This window comes from Anopheles coluzzii, chromosome 3 (assembly GCF_943734685.1).
Source record: "Anopheles coluzzii chromosome 3, AcolN3, whole genome shotgun sequence".
Lineage (NCBI taxonomy): Eukaryota > Metazoa > Arthropoda > Insecta > Diptera > Culicidae > Anopheles > Anopheles coluzzii.
The window spans coordinates 16,274,717-16,294,065 of record NC_064671.1 but is presented as its reverse complement, the minus strand read 5'-3'; the positions used below and the strand labels follow the sequence as shown (position 1 = coordinate 16,294,065).

Below are 19,349 nucleotides of genomic sequence, written 5' to 3'. Positions count from 1 at the left end.
ACATTCCATGCTACATAAATCATCAACACAAATCATCATTTTTATTTGAAAAAGAGAAAAAAGATCTTTAAAAAATATAATGAAATAAAAAGTACCAGAAAACCCAAAAACACTACACTTCAACTAAGAGAATAGACACAATAATACACGACGTACATTTCTCAGTTTGCAAACAAAAAAATTAAGTAAAAAAAAAACCAAATGCGATTAAAGGAAGGAACAATAATGGATTCTATATATTGACAAGGGGGTTCTCTGCCTAACCAGCAGCCGGTTGCCCGAACCGAATGTCGAAGAATAGAAATAATAGGTAAGACAGTGAAAAATAATACATTAAAATATTGCACCCGGAACCCGGTGGTAGGCGATCGATAAGCGGGACCCCGACCCCCGACGCACTGGGCGAGGGCATTTGTTGTAGCGTGTTTTGTTTGTAACAAAGGCGCGTCTCGGTTATCATATATAAATTGTTTAACTGGCTGGGTCACAATAGTTGCCTCGTTTTCCCTTGCACTCTTAATAACTAACGCACAACTCTGCTAAATAAATCATTATCCAATGCACGCACAGCAATACCTTATTAAACCGGAGCTGTTTTCCTGCACAAAAAAACGGGGGGGGAAATGGCGTGAAAACGTGATTTTTTTTCCGAGGACTGGGTTTCAGTACATACACACATAAAGCACACAGCACCCACAGCACACACAACAATACAAAGGACAAGCAATGTGAGAGGAGTAAATGAAGTATTATACTGCATAAAAGAAGCACTAATTCAACGATCGAAAAATTAAATGAAATAGCATTTATGCCTTTTGCTTGAATGTGCGTGTTAGTGTGTCTGTGTGAAGGAAATGAAATGAAATCGAATGAAAATGATATAAAATTCAAATGCAAAATATCTCTTCCCGAGCAGGAAAGAGGATAGGAAAAACCATTTGCCAAACACACGCCACACGCTTCCACGTTAGAAACGTCTGTGGGGGGCTCTCATCGGTGCCCGATTGCCGCCAGCATAAACAGCGCCACCACCAACGGCCCCCGGATCGCTTCTACCACCAGCAGCAGCAGCGGCATGATGTTCGACCGCTCCAGCGCCGTGCTGCCCGGATCCGCTGCCCGCCGCCAGCACGGACAGGCTGCGCTGCACGTTCGGGCAGATCGATTGTATCAGCTGCTGTACAGCCGGGATCGGTTCCTGTCCGTTCTGCTGCTGCTGCTGCTCCAGCAGGTACCGGCTCTGCTCGGCAATCTTCTTGCGCAGCAGCGCCTGCTTCATGATCGATTGCGTGTGCTGCTGCAGCTCGGCCTGCGTCGGGATGCGCTGCTGTCCCGCATTGTCGAGCGTACACTTCTTCATCAGCATCTGGCGCAGCGTTTCCGTCTCCTGGCAGTTTTGCAGCAGCTGCAGCAGGCACTGCTGCTGGTGCTGCTGGTTCATGCGCTGGTTCTGGGCGGCCAGCATTTCCAGCAGCCGCTGGAAGGACTTTGCATCGCCAGCGTTCGGTGCGGTGGATGACGCGCCACCCGGGAAGAACGGTTCGCCCGTCCCGGTGGGCGGATGCTGGAGGGCCGACAGCGGTAAACGACCCGAACCGGCCTGCCGGTGTTGCTGCTGCTGCTGCTGATGTCCGTTGTTGTAGTGATGGGTGTTCCGTTCCAGTGCGAAACGAACGTGATGATGATGCTGCTGCTGCTGCTGCTGCTGTCCGGGGTAGTGATGCTGGTAGTGATGTCCTCCCGCACCGGACGATCCGGCCGAAACGCCACTTCCTCGGCGATAGTATTTGCTGAACCGGGAGCTGCTGTTCGAGTCGCCCGAATCGCCCAGGATCGAGTCGAACTTCATCAGCTCCTCAAAGTTAGAAACGTTCACACCGGAGGAGGAACATCCTCCTGCACCGCTGCTGCCGCCCCCGGATGCCTTCCGGCCGTGGGCACCATGTCCCACCATGCTGTTGTTGTTCATATCACCCTTCGTCGGTGTGCTGCGTGCCGGCGGTGGTGACCCATTGTTCGAGTGCGATACGACACTCTCCCCGTCACCCGGACCGCCGGACAGATCGTGCTTGGCACCGCCGCCGTGCTTCGGATGCACGTGTTCGTAGTGCAGCAGCTCGTCGAAGAAGGCGCCGCGCGTCTTCACACCGACCGGCGACGTCTTGAGCGATTCCGCCACATTGCGGCTCATGTCCTCGTCGAACCCGCGCAGCTCGATCGTATCGAGACGGGAGGTGGGACCGGCTGCCACCCATTCCGGTTCCTCCTCGATGATCGTGTCCTGCAGACGCATCGCACCACCAACACCACCACCACCCAGCGGATGGCCTCCACCGGCGCAAGGATCGCCTCCCGCAGCGCCACTGTAGCTTTTCACGATCACGTGATGGTTCCGGTTGCTAAACTCATGATTACGTCGAAATCTGGCAATTATTGGATGGGTGAATTAGAGTGGAAGAAAAAGACCTTTATCACACGTACAACACCTTACCTTGGCGGATTGTAGCCATTGTCGCGTTGACGATCGTTCCCTTTCCGACCGTACGCACCACCACCGCTCAGATCCTCGTCGCCGCCGCCGCCGCCACCACCCCCGCTTACCCGGCGCACCCGGTCCGGCTGGTGGTTAAAGCCGGTACGGCTCCAGATCGGATATTGGGCCGTGCGCGGCTCGTCGATAGCGGCCGGGCGCCGATGCGCGAACGGACTCTTCCGGAGCGCCAGCAGATGGGCCACCGTGTAGCGGATCACATTCGCGCCGGCACCAACAGTGGCGAACGAGGCCATCAGCGACGGCCGCAGCGTCCTTCTCGTCGTCGTCGTTGTTGTCGTTGTTGGCACCGCCGACGCTGATGACGCCGAATCCTCCGCGTTCAGTACGATGGCGGGCAGGCCGCAGCTCAGGATAGCCGGATCCAGCTCTTCGAGCGATGTCATATCTAGGGGAATTGGATATGCCCCAACGGGCAAAAAAACCAGAATGCACTGTGGTTAAAATGGCGGCCCTTTTTTTGCTGGGACAGGTAACGCGCGTCCCGTGTACTTACACGCAAAAAGGGACAGAAATCGCAGCATCTCACTACTACTGCCACCACGCATACTACTATACCCGTCTTTTTCTACACTCGTTGTACCGTTTCACCAACATGCTCTTTCTTTTTCTCGCTCATACATACACAAACAGAATACATAAGGTAGGACAGAGTAGACGCACACAATACAATCAAACAATAAAGGTGTTGTGGGGGGGACATTAGAGCAAAGACGACACATCACAGCAGCCAAGGACAGAAAAAAAAACAACAAAAAAACAACTAACCTGGTTCGATAAGCATCTCTGAACAATTTTCATATTGTTCACCGTGCCGCAACGACTTGGTCGTCGTGTCCGAATTTACGAATTTCATCATACCCGTGTTGCGTGTATGTATAGGGCGCGCTGTGTGTCCACTTGATGTGCCTTCTGTTGCTGTAGTAGTGGTGTGGGGTAGAGCGTACCTCGTAATGGGCAGCAAGTCTTCCTTCTAATACCCGTTGCCCTACGCAACTCCAAACACGTACACACACGCGCGCGCTTTGTACTGGGGCGCAGGAGTAGAGCAAGTTGAACGAACTCTGCGCGTGCTGCGATCGCAACACCTCTCGCAATTTTTTTATACAAAATGGCGCCACTCCGAAATATGGCAAATATGGCTACTTGTATTGCCCTGTGTTTTTTGGTTCGTTTTTTTCTCTTTCGCTATTCTACTTCAATTGAGATTATTAAAAACAGTTTAAAATCTGGTCCTTTTTTTAACACACCTCCGAAAGAAAGCGAAAAGCGTATGCTGCTGCTGCTGCTGCTTTCTGGCTCACAACACCACACTCTCACCACACACTCTTCTTTCGATGTGAAAAAAAAAAACGCGAGATGAAGCGCACGTCCCGCGAGAACGTGCAAATCGGGTTTGGTAAAAAATTATCTGCACCGTTTTAGGAGGTCTTTTCAGGTGTTTTGGCGTGTTCACAGGAAAGCAAAAGCTTTTTAAATATGGGTGGGTGTGGGAAGGAGAAAAAAACGGGGAGAAAAGGATCGGGAAAACACTTTAGCGCGACGTCGCGGAAATTGAAAAAGCGTGCTGCTTTCTTGGGCAGGCAGGCGTAACTTTAACTTAAACACAACTTTAAATATCAACTACTCCTGAGGAAGGCTACTGACAGAATTGGCGGCTTACGGATGGCGCTACAACATTATCAAGTTGGCTGTTTTTGGCGATGTTTTTAGCCCGTCGGAGAGAGAGAGAGTGTGTTGAGAGAAAAGATGGGAGAGAGGTGATCTGCTCCAAAGCAGTGATGGTGCGAACGGATCGAATGCGATCCAAGGATGTAGGGATGTGCGGATAAACGCGGAACTATCGGAATCGCGTTTCTTATTGGATTTGGTTCAACAGTTTTCATACTGTTGTGGCGACCACGTTATAGCCTCACCACAGTCCGGAGCTGACGTCAACCGTCAATTCAAAATATCGGGCACTCTAATTCGAACACCCTAATTCAAGCACCCTAATTCGAGCAACCTTATTCGAGCACCCTAATTCGAGCAATAGTTACCAACTTAGCCAGACTAAACTATTTCCCGTTAAAAGATTATAAAAGCCGTCGTTCCCACCACGCGCTCTCTTCTCTTTTCGTTCTCATCCGCTAGTGGACGTGCTCCCGTAACTGCGTAACCCGTGATAAAAAACATTGTAAAAAATTGTATTTTGTGACATCTTGGGAATCCAAATAAAAAAGTGGTCTACCCACGAGGTAGCCAAAACTGGTGACCCCGACGTGATTCCCGAGATTCCCCGATCGACAGATTCATCATCGGCCCGCTTTCGCCTTTCCACGCTACGCGGTTCCCGTTCGCCCAGGTCCGTCAACGCCGCGAGTAAAATCGGTACGTGTAGTGTGTGTATCAAGCGTCGCCGAGTGTCGTGCCTTTTTTTTTTTTTCGCAAGGACAAAAACCGTGTTCGATCGGTTTCCGCGCGTGCACAAAAGTGTCGCGAGTGCCCTTCACGCCTGCGTGTACATAAGTGTCGCGAGTGCCCTACACGCCCGCGTGTGCATAATCGTCGCGAGTGCCCTACACGCCCGCGTGTGCATAACCATCGCGAGTGCCCTACACGCCCGTGTGTGCGTAATCGTCGCGTGTGTCCTTCACGTCCGCGTGTGCGTAAGTGTCGCGAGTGTCCCGTCCCGAGTGCATTGCTCTCCATACGCACCGACGTGTTTCCCTTGCATCGTGAACCCGCATCGCTACAGAGGATCGAGCCGCGGGTTACATCGCCGTCCCCAAAGAGAAGGAAGAGCAACGATTCCATCGTTCCAGCCCGGACAAAAGAAAGCGCTCCTTGTAAAGCCGTTGACTGCCGCCATTTTGCACGTTCGACGCCATTGACAGCCGCCATTTTTGTCTCGCTGAAGTAAGCCCAACTCCCGACTACCACGTCACTTCTTTTGTTCTCGCTTCTTGTGAAACCACGTGCTCGCAAGCGAATAAAAGATGATGCAACATAGTCCAGAACGTCGACCCGCTCCCCAAGCGGCAACGCACGATGCACCTCCGGTGAACACGGAGAGAACTGGCACGTCCCAAGCAACAAATGCCATGACAGCAGCAGAACCGGCAAGTGATCCTCGAGTGGAAGCAGCACAGGCCGTTCGACTGAGTGTACCCGAAATGGACCTGCACAATTTGCCTGCGTACTTTTGTGCACTGGAGCATTGGTTCGCCGCGACCGGAATCACCGCCAAAATGGACCATAAGCGCTACCACGTATTGATGGCCCAAATTCCTCTTCGAGTGTATAATGAGATCCAGCCGATAATCGAGAATGTACCTGCAACGGAACGGTACAATTACATCAAGCGGAACATCCTCCAGCATTTCGGGGAATCCCAGCGTAGCCGCCTCCATCGTCTCCTATACGGCATGGACTTAGGGGACCGCAAGCCATCCCAGCTGCTAGCTGAAATGCACCGAGCCTCCAGCGACACGTTGGCCAGTACGCTCCTCACCGACCTTTGGATCAACAAGCTTCCGCCACATGTGCAATCGGCCGTCGTTGCTGCACCCGGAAGTGTAACTGAGAAAGCTGCTGTCGCCGATACGATGGTGGAGTGCCTGTCCGCATCCAACAACGCCAGTGTGCACCATGCCGTAGCCGGGGTGCGCACCACACCCAACGATTTCGAGCAACGCATTTCGCGCCAGGTGGACGAACTCACACAGCAACTTAACGACTTCATCACAGAGTGTCGTAACCGTGAACAACGCCAAAGTCGACCGCGCCCACGTCCACCAGTGTCATCTCGTGTCGATACAGAACCATCTGAAGGAGAGTGCTACTACCATCGACGTTACGGAACAGCCGCCCGGACCTGCCGCCAGCCCTGTTCGTTTCCAGCCCCTGTCAGCCAACGCGTCGGCCAGTCGTCGTCTTCAGCCTGAGGATACGCTGGAGATATCGGATCGCAGGTGGCTACCATCTCACCTGTGAGCAGTCGGTTGATGGTGATCGACCGACGAGCCAACCAGCGTTACCTGATCGATACTGGTGCCGATGTCTCCGTGTTACCGAAGCCAGCCAACTACACCCCTCCGACGCCGTCCACCATGCGACTGTTCGCAGCCAACGGTACTCCGATCATGGTATTTGGTGAGTCCCTCCGTACACTTGATTTTAGTTTACGCCGCCCCTTTGTGTGGAATTTTATTATCGCGGACGTAAGCTCTGCTATCATTGGAGCGGACTTTCTTCGCCATTACCATCTTTTAGTAGACCTTCGACAGCGCTGTTTGGTGGATGCCCAAACCAACCTACGTGTGCCAGGACTTCCGGATACCACTCGACAAACCGCCGTCAAGGTATGCGACGCAAATTCACCGATGGCCGACCTGCTCAACGAGTTTCCTACACTCATCACAAACTCACCGGGTGTGCGGATGCAATCCGAGGTGGTACATCGTATCGAAACAACGGGTCCTCCAACTTTCGCCCGTTCGCGTCGTCTTCCACCCGACAAGTACCAAGCAGCCAAAGCAGAATTCGACTCACTCGTGCAGCTAGGAATTTGCAGACCGTCCAGTAGCAGTTGGGCCAGCCCGCTGCATATGGTTAAAAAGGCTGATGGTTCCTGGCGTCCGTGCGGTGATTATCGGTCCCTCAACGCGCGTACCACCCCTGACCGGTATCCATTGCCTTATCTACAAGACTTCACGATGCAACTGGGAGGAAAAACCGTTTTCTCAAAGGTGGATCTACAGAAAGCCTACCACCAGATCTCCATCCATCCAGAGGACATCCCGAAGACAGCGATCATCACTCCTTTCGGCCTATTTGAGTACGTGACGATGCCCTTCGGATTACGCAATGCGGCGCAGACGTTCCAACGGCTAATCCACGATGTGCTACGCGGCTTGGACTTTGTGTTTCCCTATATCGACGACATTATAGTGGCCTCGAAGACACCAGAAGAACATCGCGAACACTTGCGACTGCTATTTGCTCGCCTCACGCAGCACGGTTTGACCATCAACCTTGCGAAGTGCGAGTTTGCCCAGCCTGAGATCTCCTTCCTGGGACACCGTGTTACGTCTGAAGGCATCCTACCACTGGAAGAGAAAGTCGACACCATACGTCAGTTCCCGAAGCCAAACACTGTCATGGAGCTTAAGCGATTTTTGGCGATGATCAACTTCTACAGGCGCTTCATCCCCCACGCGCTGCGAGCACAAGGACCGCTCCTGGAGATGATTCCCGGAAACAAACGGCGAGATAAGTCATCGCTGACGTGGACCCCAGCTACCGACACGGCCTTTGAGGACTGCAAACGGCAACTTGCACAGGCTACCATGCTGGTACACCCTGTACCATCCGCCGAACTATCACTGTGGTGTGATGCTTCCGATTTCGCTGCCGGCGCCGCCTTACATCAGGTCATCGACGGGCAGATGCAGCCGCTCGGTTTCTTCTCCCGAAAGTTCGACAACGCACAGCGCCGTTATTCCACGTACGATCGCGAACTAGCAGCTGTTTACTTGGCCGTCCGGTATTTTCGTCATCAGTTGGAAGGACGTTCTTTCCATATTTACACGGATCATAAACCTCTGGTTTATGCTTTCCGCCAGTCGCTGGATAAGGCCTCTCCTAGACAAGCACGGCACCTTGACTTTATTGGCCAGTTCACCACCGACATCCGACATGTTGAAGGCCAGGAAAACGTCACTGCCGACTTGCTGTCCCGAATCGAACCCATCCAGTCATCAACATCCATCGACTACGAGAAATTGGCCGAAGACCAGACCCGAGATCCCGAGCTCGCCGACATCCTCAGCGGGAAAACAAGGACGGACCTGGTCCTTCAACGAGTTCCAATACCTGGCAGCAGCATGGCTTTGTACTGCGATTGCCCCGCCGGCATCATTCGTCCGTATGTCACGAAACCGTTTCGTCAACAACTACTACGCGCGGTTCATCAGATGAGTCATCCCGGAGCGAAAACTACCACGAAGCTAATGACGGAGAGATTCGTCTGGCTGAACATCCGCCGAGATACGCGAGATTTCGTCCGCCAATGCTTAGCGTGTCAGGCTACGAAGGTGCAACGCCATACTCGCAGCCCTCTAGGACGCTACCCGGTACCGGATGCTAGGTTCGCACACATCAACCTGGACCTGGTTGGACCGTTCCCGATCAGCAATGGACACCGTTACTGCCTCACCATCATCGATCGCTTCACACGCTGGCCAGAAGCTATTCCCATCCCTGACATAACATCAACGACTGTAGCCGCAGCTTTACTCAGTGGATGGATAGCTCGCTTTGGCGTTCCATCGTTCATCACCACGGATCAAGGCAGGCAGTTCGAGTCGACGCTTTTCGCGGAGCTAAACCAGTTACTGGGCATCAAACATCTACGCACAACGGCTTATCATCCGCAGGCCAACGGCTTGATAGAACGATGGCACCGTACGCTGAAGGCAGCTATTTGTACCAAAAACACCGCTCATTGGACCGACCACCTTCCCATCATACTCCTTGGATTGCGCACAGCGTACAAAGACGACATCAAAGCTTCGCCAGCAGAGCTGGTTTATGGAAGCACGCTAAAGATCCCAGCGGAGTTTTTCAATAGCAGCCCGATGACCAGCCTGCCAGACACCACCGAGTTCACCAAGTCGCTTAAGTATGCCATGAACACCATTCGCCCAACACAGACGGCCTGGCATGACAAAGCAACACCCTTCGTCCATTCGGATCTTCGGACATGCAGCCACGTCTTCGTCCGGAATGACACCGTCCGCCCAGCCCTTACCCCGCCGTACCAAGGGCCTTACAAGGTGCTTAGGCGTAGTGACAAGTCATTCGAAGTCCTGATCAACGAGAGGGCAACTAACATCTCTATTGACCGCCTGAAACCGTGCTACTCACTCCAGCAACCCGAGCCAGTGACACAGCTTACGCCACCATCTGCAGCAGAGTATACGCCACCACCACCAGCGCTACCACCACCAGCTTCACCACCATCAGCGCCACCACCACCAGCTTCACCACCACCGACAGAGCCGTCACCTCCGAACGACTTCTCGACCGGAGTTACGCGTTCACAGCGACGTGTCATCATCCCCGTTCGTTACCGGTAACTCCAGTCTAGCAGGGGAGCACTGTGGCGACCACGTTATAGCCTCACCACAGTCCGGAGCTGACGTCAACCGTCAATTCAAAATATCGGGCACTCTAATTCGAACACCCTAATTCAAGCACCCTAATTCGAGCAACCTTATTCGAGCACCCTAATTCGAGCAATAGTTACCAACTTAGCCAGACTAAACTATTTCCCGTTAAAAGATTATAAAAGCCGTCGTTCCCACCACGCGCTCTCTTCTCTTTTCGTTCTCATCCGCTAGTGGACGTGCTCCCGTAACTGCGTAACCCGTGATAAAAAACATTGTAAAAAATTGTATTTTGTGACATCTTGGGAATCCAAATAAAAAAGTGGTCTACCCACGAGGTAGCCAAACTGTGATTTGATTTCAGGTTTATCCTTGAAACGAATTCTAACACTATTATGATCAAATCTCTTTTGAAACATTGAATTACGTTGCAAATGCTTGAAAAAAGTTATAAAAAAACAATTCTGAACAAAAAAAAATGTAAATATTAGTTAATTTAGACTTACTACAACTCTACGCATGACAATACAGTAGAACGTCGATTATCTGGGGACGGATTAACCGGCGGGCGGCTTAACCGTGCGCATGAATTTGACAGTTGGTCTATCTTGGTGAACATTTTCTGAGATAATTGGGTTAGCAAACACATTTGTTGTGCAGCTTCCTAGTGTCTAGTGATATTTTTTAACTTTATTTTTGATAAAAGACAATTGTTAAATGTGGAAATCGATTAACCGGCATCCGCCCGGTCCCGAGCTGACCGGATAATCGACGTTCTACTGTAGCTCCAGAGTGTCCGCATTTTTTTTTAATTCAACACAATTCTTAGATGCCTATTAATTCTGAGAAGCATTCAAGAGAAACAGATGCAGATCCCATTCAAGTACTGGAAACGATTTTAGACCTATGCAATCCTTTGAATTGGTCCTGAAGCTACATCACTCCAGTAGCACACTCAACCTATCCAAAAGCCATACCAAATCTGAAACTGATCAAGAACTCATAATGATCCCGCAACTGATACTGATCTCACGCAGATCTTGGAGCTTATTTGAAACCATATCGGCCTTACATCTTATCCTGAACCCATACAGATTTTGGAACCCAACCTGATTCTGTAATACATCATGAATCATACATACATCACGATCCTTAAGGGTCGTGTAACTGATCCCGAGCACATATCGGTCCCAAAATATTATTACACAAACTTACCTTTCGCATGTCAAAACCGTTCGGAACAATTCGCACAAATCAGTTTTTATTTTAAATGCTAATATGTATTGTCTTTATTCGGTTTTTATCACAATTTTGGTTTTCCCCGTCGGGATTAAAGCCGCTGGCGTTGTGTACAAACGAATCACACTAAACCGGCATCAGCTGATACTCGTTGACGGTCGTGTGCTGACGTTGAAGCGTTCCACTACCGGCACAGAACAGTCCACAGCTGAACCACTCAATAAAGGTAGCGAACGAGTCTGAAGGGGTGGAAAAAAACGGAGGAAATTAACATGTTGAACTCCTCAGCACGGCACCAGAATTCAACACAAAGTCAATGTCACACTTTAGAGTAATTTCAGGGAATTGCGCTTGATGAAGCTAAAAGCTACTAAATGAGTGTTTGATCGGCTGTTGTTTTTTATTAGCAATTTAATGAATTATAAATCAAATCAAATAAAAAAGCCAATACAATTGAAGCTATTTCAAAGAACTTCACACAACATACTTCAAACTGATATTGGAATCTGCAACTTGGAATGTTTATCGTTCACTCATGCAGCAAAATTAATCAAGCAGCAAAACAGCCGATGATACCCTTTGAGAGCTTTGATCATCATTAAACCAACGATATGCACTAACTATATCAGTGCAGGTACAATCTATCCCCCTTCACTAATCGTATTACAACAACCAGCAGCAACAGGTGGGTCTGATTTTGGACGTTTGGGCATACTTCAATTCAACAAGCACAAAGGCAACAAACCACCTCGGTCAGCATGTGCCCGGAAATGATACACTTATTATTGTGTTGTTGTTAGGTGACAAACACAAACACGGAAATGAGCACGGCGTTGCCTGCGAGTTAGTTTAAATTATTGATTTTAAGCCACATTTCACGAAGCGCAATTTCAGAACCGCAAATGTTTGATTTGTATTAGTCAACGGAAAAAAATGGATGAATGATTCGATTCTGGATTAAAACCTGTGATACAAAACAATGAAACACACAAACAGTAGTTCCGATTATTGGTACAAAATCTCCACGGGTTATGGTGTTTATCATATGCTTTTTTCTTTCTTGTTTTTTTTTTCTTTTCCCGTCCACAATTTTACACTTGCACTTCAAACTCACAAGTACACAATAGTATCATAGAAATGCACGGTACTGGTCCTATAGTGGAGGGTACATCTCTACCTTTGCGTTAAGTAGTGGAGTAGTGGTAGTAAACGGTGGATTAGGTGGTGTACTATGCTCGTTTGATTATGAGATGGCAGTATATGCTGTATGGTGGAAAAGTAATAATATGTACCTCCTCTGTTTGGCTTTTTTCATCTTATTTTAAAACAACTTTAATCCCTACTCATCTCATTTTCCTTTCATTTGCAACTCAAGTTTACATGTTGTGATTGAGGTTTTGGTGTACTATCAACATTCCCCTTAGTAAAATGATCACAACTTTACATTGAAATTTACATTGAAAATATAAGCTGCTTTTTTGTAAATTATACTATTATGTCTTTAAATCAGTGCACTTTAAAACTTTTTTTTAGTTTTTTACTTATGTTTTTACTTATTTAGCTTATTCCTTTCCTTTTCTACATTCGTTGGTACTTTCAATTGTTTGTTTTCCTCTCTATTTTTATGTTGAATTGTTGCATCTTGCCTCGGTTTTCGTTTTATACTTCCCTTTTCTAGTCTTTTTTACTTCTTTCCATAAGGAACAATATGCTTTATTAACAACGTGATGATCTGTGAACTTTTAACTATTGTTCGGAAATCTTTTTTCAGAAGTTATTTTGAAATTAATTGCTTCTAATCTATTCTGAATACTCAATGTTGTGTGAGCTTTACAAATTTACATTAAAAAAAATGCTAATCATGATGAGAAATACTAACAACATAGCACCATTCATGTCGTTGTTATAGCCTACAAGCTGATCCGGCCTAACAGTTTCAAATAAAATAAATACGATAAAGCTTATTTTTATTACACTCTCCACAGCTCAACTCATCTTTCTCTCTAAATCTCTTGCATAAATATATATGAAATGCAATAAAACGATAGACAAATTGTGCAATCTGACTAGAAGCAACAAACCAAACGCTACAACACAAAAAGAAAATAGAAGTAAAATAATCACTACCAGTAGTAACTCGAACATGAACTACAATCACACCCCCAAAAACAAAACCAGTGTTTTAATTGTGTGCAGCACTCACAACACAACACGCCCATAACTCATGGCGATAAAATAAAGCCGAGTTTCATCTCCGTTTTACTCTATGATTTACACAAACTACACGCCATACACTAATTGTACCGCTGCGTAAACTAACTGCGCAAAAAAATGGCGTAAAAAGAGTTGGCCCAAAGTTTGGATGACAAATAGAGAGAATCCGAAAGTCCAACTCGCACGCACTCCCGAACTGGGTCAATAGTATCTAATTGTATCGCTGCTGCTGCAAGGCGACGACACCCTGAACACCCCCCAATCCAAAAGCAAAAGCGTTTGATTGTTTGGGACAAAGAATAAAGAGGACACAGAGAGAAAGAGAGAGTTAACCGAGTGGATGGTTTTATCGTACAGAAAAGCAAAATAAACAATAAAATGAGAAACAGATACATATTGGTAAAGTGCGATGAAAAGGGGAGCCGGATCCGCCTCTCTGCATACGAGAACCGATAGCCAGCCAGCCAGCCAGCCATGCCAGTAACGATCGGGGAACCGTGTGTGAGATTTGCGAAAATCGAATCGACACAAAACCAGATGAAAATCAATTTAAATTGAATTAATTCATATACAGCCACCGCTTGGCTACTACCACCACCCACTACTGCTCTGCCACGCTGCGGGGCAGGAGACTGTTTTAAATATCATTTTAATTGTGCCATGGGCAGTGTGCGCCTCACTGGTGTGGCCGCCGTCGGGGGTATAGTACACCGGAAAAAAGGGGAAATTTTATTTCGTTATTATAGTTTTTCCCCGAGTGAAGAAAACACACACAAAAAAGCCGAAACTAACAGGCCAGACCTCATCAGCAGGATTTGCGCCACACAGTGCACAATCGATGCAACACGCTTTGGTCCACCATCGCGACCCATCCCGTTAACGGGTCCGAAGCGCTGAGAGAGTGAGAGCAGTTTTTGTAGTCATTATTTATGCTTCCGCCCTGTTTTTTTTTATTATCGAATTTCAATCATCATTATCAAGCGATCGAACCCTCATCGCTCCTATTTATTATCGTATTATTCGACTTTTTTTCACTCACTCTCTCTCTCTCCCATTCAACTGCTGATGTTAAGCGAATGGATACATTGGAATGCTTCCAATTTTCATCAGCTGACGTGTGAAATGATTTTTGCATGATTCAGGAAGTGGGAAAGTGAAAAAAAGGAACCAGAACAAATAGAGTAAAACAGCAGGAGCAGCACACCGTTAGCGGAATTGCAATTGATGAGATTCGTAACACCAAATCCCCATCAGTCGGGGGTTGTGCAAATTAACTTTCACAGTTTCGACGAATTAACATGAGCTTTTGAAATGCCCTTTTTTAAAAAAAGAGAAACCCACCGGTATTAAAGCCGACACAAGAAGTGGCTGTACAGTTTCTGTTGAAATATACGAATCATGCGAATGAACCTCCCAAAGCTACGGCAAAAATGTCATGTTCTTTCTCTAGTGGTTGCACTTACTTATAAACAAAATATACGGCAACCACCACTATTTTACAACAATTATTTAAAAAAAATACAAACAAAAACACGCACTTATTCTTTTACACTCCATTCTTCTTGTTTCCAAACCTAGTTATAATGTGTGTTCAGTACCATGATTACAACTACAGGCGCGCTATATAAATTTAGCCTACAACACCACACACCGTCCGCATTATCATCATCAGTTAGTATCGTCCTCCTTAAAATCACTTTTCTTGTTTAGCTTTGTTTTTATCCTCATTGTCCTTCCATTTCATTTAACTCTTCCCTATTTTATCCCTACCTTTCGGTCCTTTTTCCAGTACAATTATAATGGTGATTGCGTATGTAGTATAAAGGAAACTTTCCCGCTTCCTCTTGTGGTGCTGCTTTATACAGCTCAATGCCGCCAAGAGAGGCCAGAGCAGTTGACACAAACAGGGCGGTTGTACAGTGTTTGTATGAGTGGAAGAGAGTATGCGCGAGTTAAATAGGGATAGTTACAATTACACACCACGAGGAGGAAAGGTAGCTTTACGGGGGGCGCAGCAGTGTCTCGGTGGGAGGACTGGGAGGACTATGTATGGGTGTGGGTATGTGTTCACTGGTCGGTGGAGGTGTCGGTGCCCATAAATAAGGAAACGCGGCAAAATTTGCGTGTGAAAAAAGGGGGAACAATGTGCCAAAGAGAACCGAGGCGTTGTTGAGAAGGTGTGGGATTATAAAATACTGCCTTGCAGGCAATCCTTACTTATGATGCTGTGGTTGCGGCACTCCTTTCTACCTTATAGTTTTATATATTACACACCTACATCACACACACATGGTTTGGGTTCATTGTTTCATTGGGCATAATCAGCATTGATGCTTTGTGTTGTCTGCCACGCACGATTTATGTTCGAAATTTAAGGAGTAAATTATCAATCAACTCAACACTCAACACCAGTGAAAGGGGACATGATCTGGTTGGAGACAATGGAACTAAACAAATTGAACCCTCCAAAGCTCAACCACTCAAAAAAGCTCATTTCAATAATGGTTAGCTAGCTGACTGTATATGTATATTTACAATGTAGTAGAGTGGTTTTGTCCATGCATTGTTCCTATATTGCGCAAAAAGAAGCATTTTCACGTGGCTCGCTCTCTCTCTCTCTCTTTTTCTAACGCTATCCATTCATGATCACAGTTACGATCCAACGGTTGGATCACTGTCGCCGTTTACCTAAACATACTACACATTTTCCGCTTATTTTCTCCTAAATTTCACCTGCTGCTTTAACAACCTCCAACGATCGACTGACTGTGAGAATGGAGGCAGCAGCAAAGCAACGGGATGCCACCACGAGGACACGGCAGCGGAAATACTGACCTAACACAAATTAAAACACATACATTCCACCGGGCTGGGAATGCACCGTTGCAAAAAGGCTGATACGAACAGTTGTGGGGGGGGGGGGGGCGGGAGCATTCAATCCCCTTTGATTTAAATCTGCCTCCCCAAGCGCCCACGAACCGAAGCCGCCACACCAAACGAAATGGGGGAGCGTATTAATCTAAACAGAACGCAACGGCAGCAACGACAATTGAATCTAAACGTGGGACGGCGTGTGGGGCTAGTATCTTCTACCTTCTTCCTTCTCTTACATCGAAAGCGCACTTGAACCGGAATTTAACTAACTTTTTCATCGAACTAACTTAACCTAACGCTCGAAACGAACAAACAATTAATCAAAACAGATAGGAACCATCCCATCCCACCGCACACGCACACCAGTTGTGCTGGTCCCACACAGGGAACCAGCTTACAGAGGTTACAGCAGCACAGAGCGGTAGCACACGTACGCACGCACATACACACATGGCCACAAATAATGTTGGGGTATTATCACTCGCTAGCCACACACCAAACGCAACATAAACACACAAACAAGCAGATGATTTGGCTTCCCCCCCCCCCCCCATCATGGGCCGCATTTGGGGAGCAGGAGCAGTATAAGCAGTTAATAGAAAGAAAAGCACGATCGTATGCGCAGCCGATGCATGTTGGATGGTTGCCTGAACGGGTTTTTTTTTTCGTTTGATTTTCTTCTCTCTATCTCTCTCTCTTTTTCCTTATTTTCTTCATATGCCGTCCGTGAGAATGAATTGTTAGTTTGAATTTAACGCTTTTGGCGGTATGGAACAATGTTAACATCTTCCACGGGTCCATCAGTTTGATCTCTACAACGCATTTAGAGAGTTTTCGTTGGCTGACGATCGATTTTTGAAGAAGAAAATTCTTCCAATCTACCTTTTCTCTCTGATTGCTGTTTTTATACATTAAATTTTGCCTCTCCGATCGCAACCTAATGGAACAGTGGCGGATGAGAACATTTGCGGGCATTGTTTTGTGTTTGTTTTTAGTTTGATTTCACAATTCGTTTTCTAGGCCTTTAAATGTGTGTGTGTTTAGCGCCTGCATTCTGATTGATTTTGAAAATTTTGGTGGGACGGGAAGCGAAGGAGTGGAGGGAATGGGTTTTGTTTTCATTTTCATTCGGGCATTGGGGGCATTTTTGTTGTTGTTGTTTGTTTTAGTTCTTCAAACAGGACAGTGCTAACTAACTTTTGGCCAGGGCTTTCTTTTTCCTTTGTACTAGAATGTCGTGGAACGGGTTGTGGCTGATCGACTGGTTCAGGCGGGTGATCCACTCCTGCTGCTCCTCCTCGGTCGCGGCCGACATCCGGTAGACGGTGTGCTTACCTTCCACCACCTTACCCTCGCTGTCGGTTTTGCACGCCTTGATGATGTCGGCCCCGCCGCTGGCGTGCAGCTCGAAGCAGTGCGGTTTGCTCCGGTCCGTTACCTCGCGCACCTGCAGCATTTTGGAGGGAAGGAATGAAGGAAAAAAGAGTTTAATAACAAGGAGTTTAAATTAATAGGTTGTGCCAATGAAATGTTGCAATATAATGTTGACCTACCGCAATGTTTTCCAATGGAATGATCCCTCGCGGCTCCTTGTCGGTGGTGTACTCGAAGTAGTACAGACAGTTATCGTTCAGGATAAACCATCTTCGCTTCCACGATTTGTATCTGTAGCGGGGAAAAGGGGGAACATTTAGAGGGCATTAGTAAACGATGGTTCAATTACATGACCGTTAATTGCATTACCTTCCGCCCTGCTTCCACAGCCAGCCTTCCTTGTCCGGGTTGAAGAAGGTGTGCATCAGATCGTTCCCATCGTCCTGAGGTATTTTAAACGGTTCAGCTCGTATCGACTCGTACAGGGACTAATGCAACGGCGAGAAGGAGATAACAAAAACAAAAAACGATTGAAAATCATTGATCCATCACACAGTGTACAGTGTACTGGTGTACCAACCTCTAACAGTTCGCGCGGCAAATCGCCTCCATTGTTGATACCACGGTTCATGGAAATGAACTGTTCAACCGTGGGCTTCTCTTTTACCTGCAAAAATACAAAAAGAGAGGACAAATCAATAAAAAGCGATGTTTTGCAAAAGGCATTCCACGATTCACTTCATTCGCGGCAAACGCATCGAACGAAAGTATGCAATTGCACGGGGACTGTTGCGTTGAAGGCGAAACCACACTGCGCGCATTCCAGCACACACACATGGTTCACAAATTACATCGACACGCGCCTCCCAATATACACATCAAAGGATGAGTTTCATTTGAAGTCGATATCCTACGCTGCATCTGGCTCGCTGACCTCCATTATGCAACCCTCCCACCTGCAACCATCGCCGTTGCAATCTGATTAGTTGATACGCGATGCAATCGAGCGATGATGATAGCATTGATTAGCTTACACGTGCGACTGACAAACTCATTGAGCAATGTGCTGTAATTTAGCTAAACGGCTCCTACCCCGTGTATTTGGTCAAATTCAGCCAGCTCCACAAAACAAAACAAAAAAACCTATACTACACCTGCTGCAATTCCACTTTGATCTTGCCTACCGACCGGGCAGTGGGTTGCGTGATAAACGACCTAGTAACAACGATCTGGCAGCTGCAGCAGCAGCAGCAATTGCACCAAGCCACGCGCAGGGGGGAGCCGGTTTTAAATCAGTTCCGAATCGGCAGATCGGAAATAATTACCAGCGCAACGAGCGAACTCATCCCAAAGCAGGGCAATACAGCAAGCAAAGGTAATAAGTGCGCAGTAGGTCACGCGGAGCAATTCCGCAATCGAAAGCACGCGAGGATCACGATAGGGTATTATGTCCTTTTTCGAGCTGCTGGGTACGTTATAAACCACACACAGAGACTGCAGATTTTAACGCCCGGTTCGATTAGCCGTTGCCGTTGCTGCCCAGGAAGCACCAGGCAAGTGGCATTAATTTAGGCGCGTGTCGACGTAGCGTACAACAATCTCACTTGCGCTAATAAGCCAGGTAAAATGTTACATTAAATTTAAAAGCGTGTCCAAAAACGGATAAAGAACCAATATCCCTAGTGTTAATCATTATAAGAGAGAGAGAGAGAGAGAGAGAGAGAGAGAGAGAGAGAGAGAGAGAGCAGGAGAGAGAGGAAGTAATTCTAATCCGTAACCCCATACCAGACACAAGGGTGTAAACCGTGTGTGTGTGTGTGTGTGTGTGTGTGTGCATCGATGCAGATGCAAATACAGTGGCCGGCAATATAAAGTGGCCACTACTTACAATTTTACATTTTTTATATTTTTTCCGTGAAAAATGAAGTTATTGTACTGCTTTATTT

At 47.4% G+C, this 19,349-nt stretch overlaps 2 protein-coding genes across 7 annotated transcripts in view; both read right to left on the bottom strand.

Annotated features, from left to right (window-relative positions):
* Window positions 1-207: 207 nt before the first annotated feature.
* LOC120959120 (protein cup-like) lies at window positions 208-4,225 on the bottom strand. Of its 2 annotated transcripts, none has more exons than XM_040382287.2 (3): window positions 3,320-4,225; window positions 2,492-2,939; window positions 208-2,423 (listed from the first exon to the last, which is right to left on the bottom strand). In XM_040382287.2, the coding sequence occupies exons 1-3, from the start codon at window positions 3,408-3,410 to the stop codon at window positions 968-970; spliced, it is 1,995 nt and encodes a 664-aa protein (XP_040238221.2). In that variant the 5' UTR covers window positions 3,411-4,225; the 3' UTR covers window positions 208-967. The 2 variants fall into 2 exon arrangements, with proteins under 2 accessions (XP_040238221.2, XP_040238222.2); XM_040382288.2 differs by lacking the exon at window positions 3,320-4,225 and adding an exon at window positions 3,048-3,145.
* Window positions 4,226-10,999: 6,774 nt separating this feature from the next.
* Window positions 11,000-19,349, bottom strand: part of LOC120959585 (cytohesin-1) — a 61,521-nt gene continuing 53,171 nt past the window's right edge. For 3 of the 5 annotated variants that reach the window (XM_049609839.1, XM_040383073.2, XM_040383074.2), the window contains exons 7-11: window positions 17,984-18,070; window positions 17,773-17,891; window positions 17,583-17,694; window positions 17,227-17,476; window positions 11,000-11,180 (exon numbers count right to left, since the gene is read on the bottom strand). In XM_049609839.1, coding sequence (XP_049465796.1) covers window positions 11,068-11,180; window positions 17,227-17,476; window positions 17,583-17,694; window positions 17,773-17,891; window positions 17,984-18,070 — 681 coding nt within the window. In that variant the 3' untranslated portion in view covers window positions 11,000-11,067. Of the gene's footprint in view, window positions 11,181-12,023; window positions 17,477-17,582; window positions 17,695-17,772; window positions 17,892-17,983; window positions 18,071-19,349 lie in introns of those variants that run through there. The other 2 variants (XM_040383077.2, XM_040383076.2) reach the window with 2 other exon arrangements.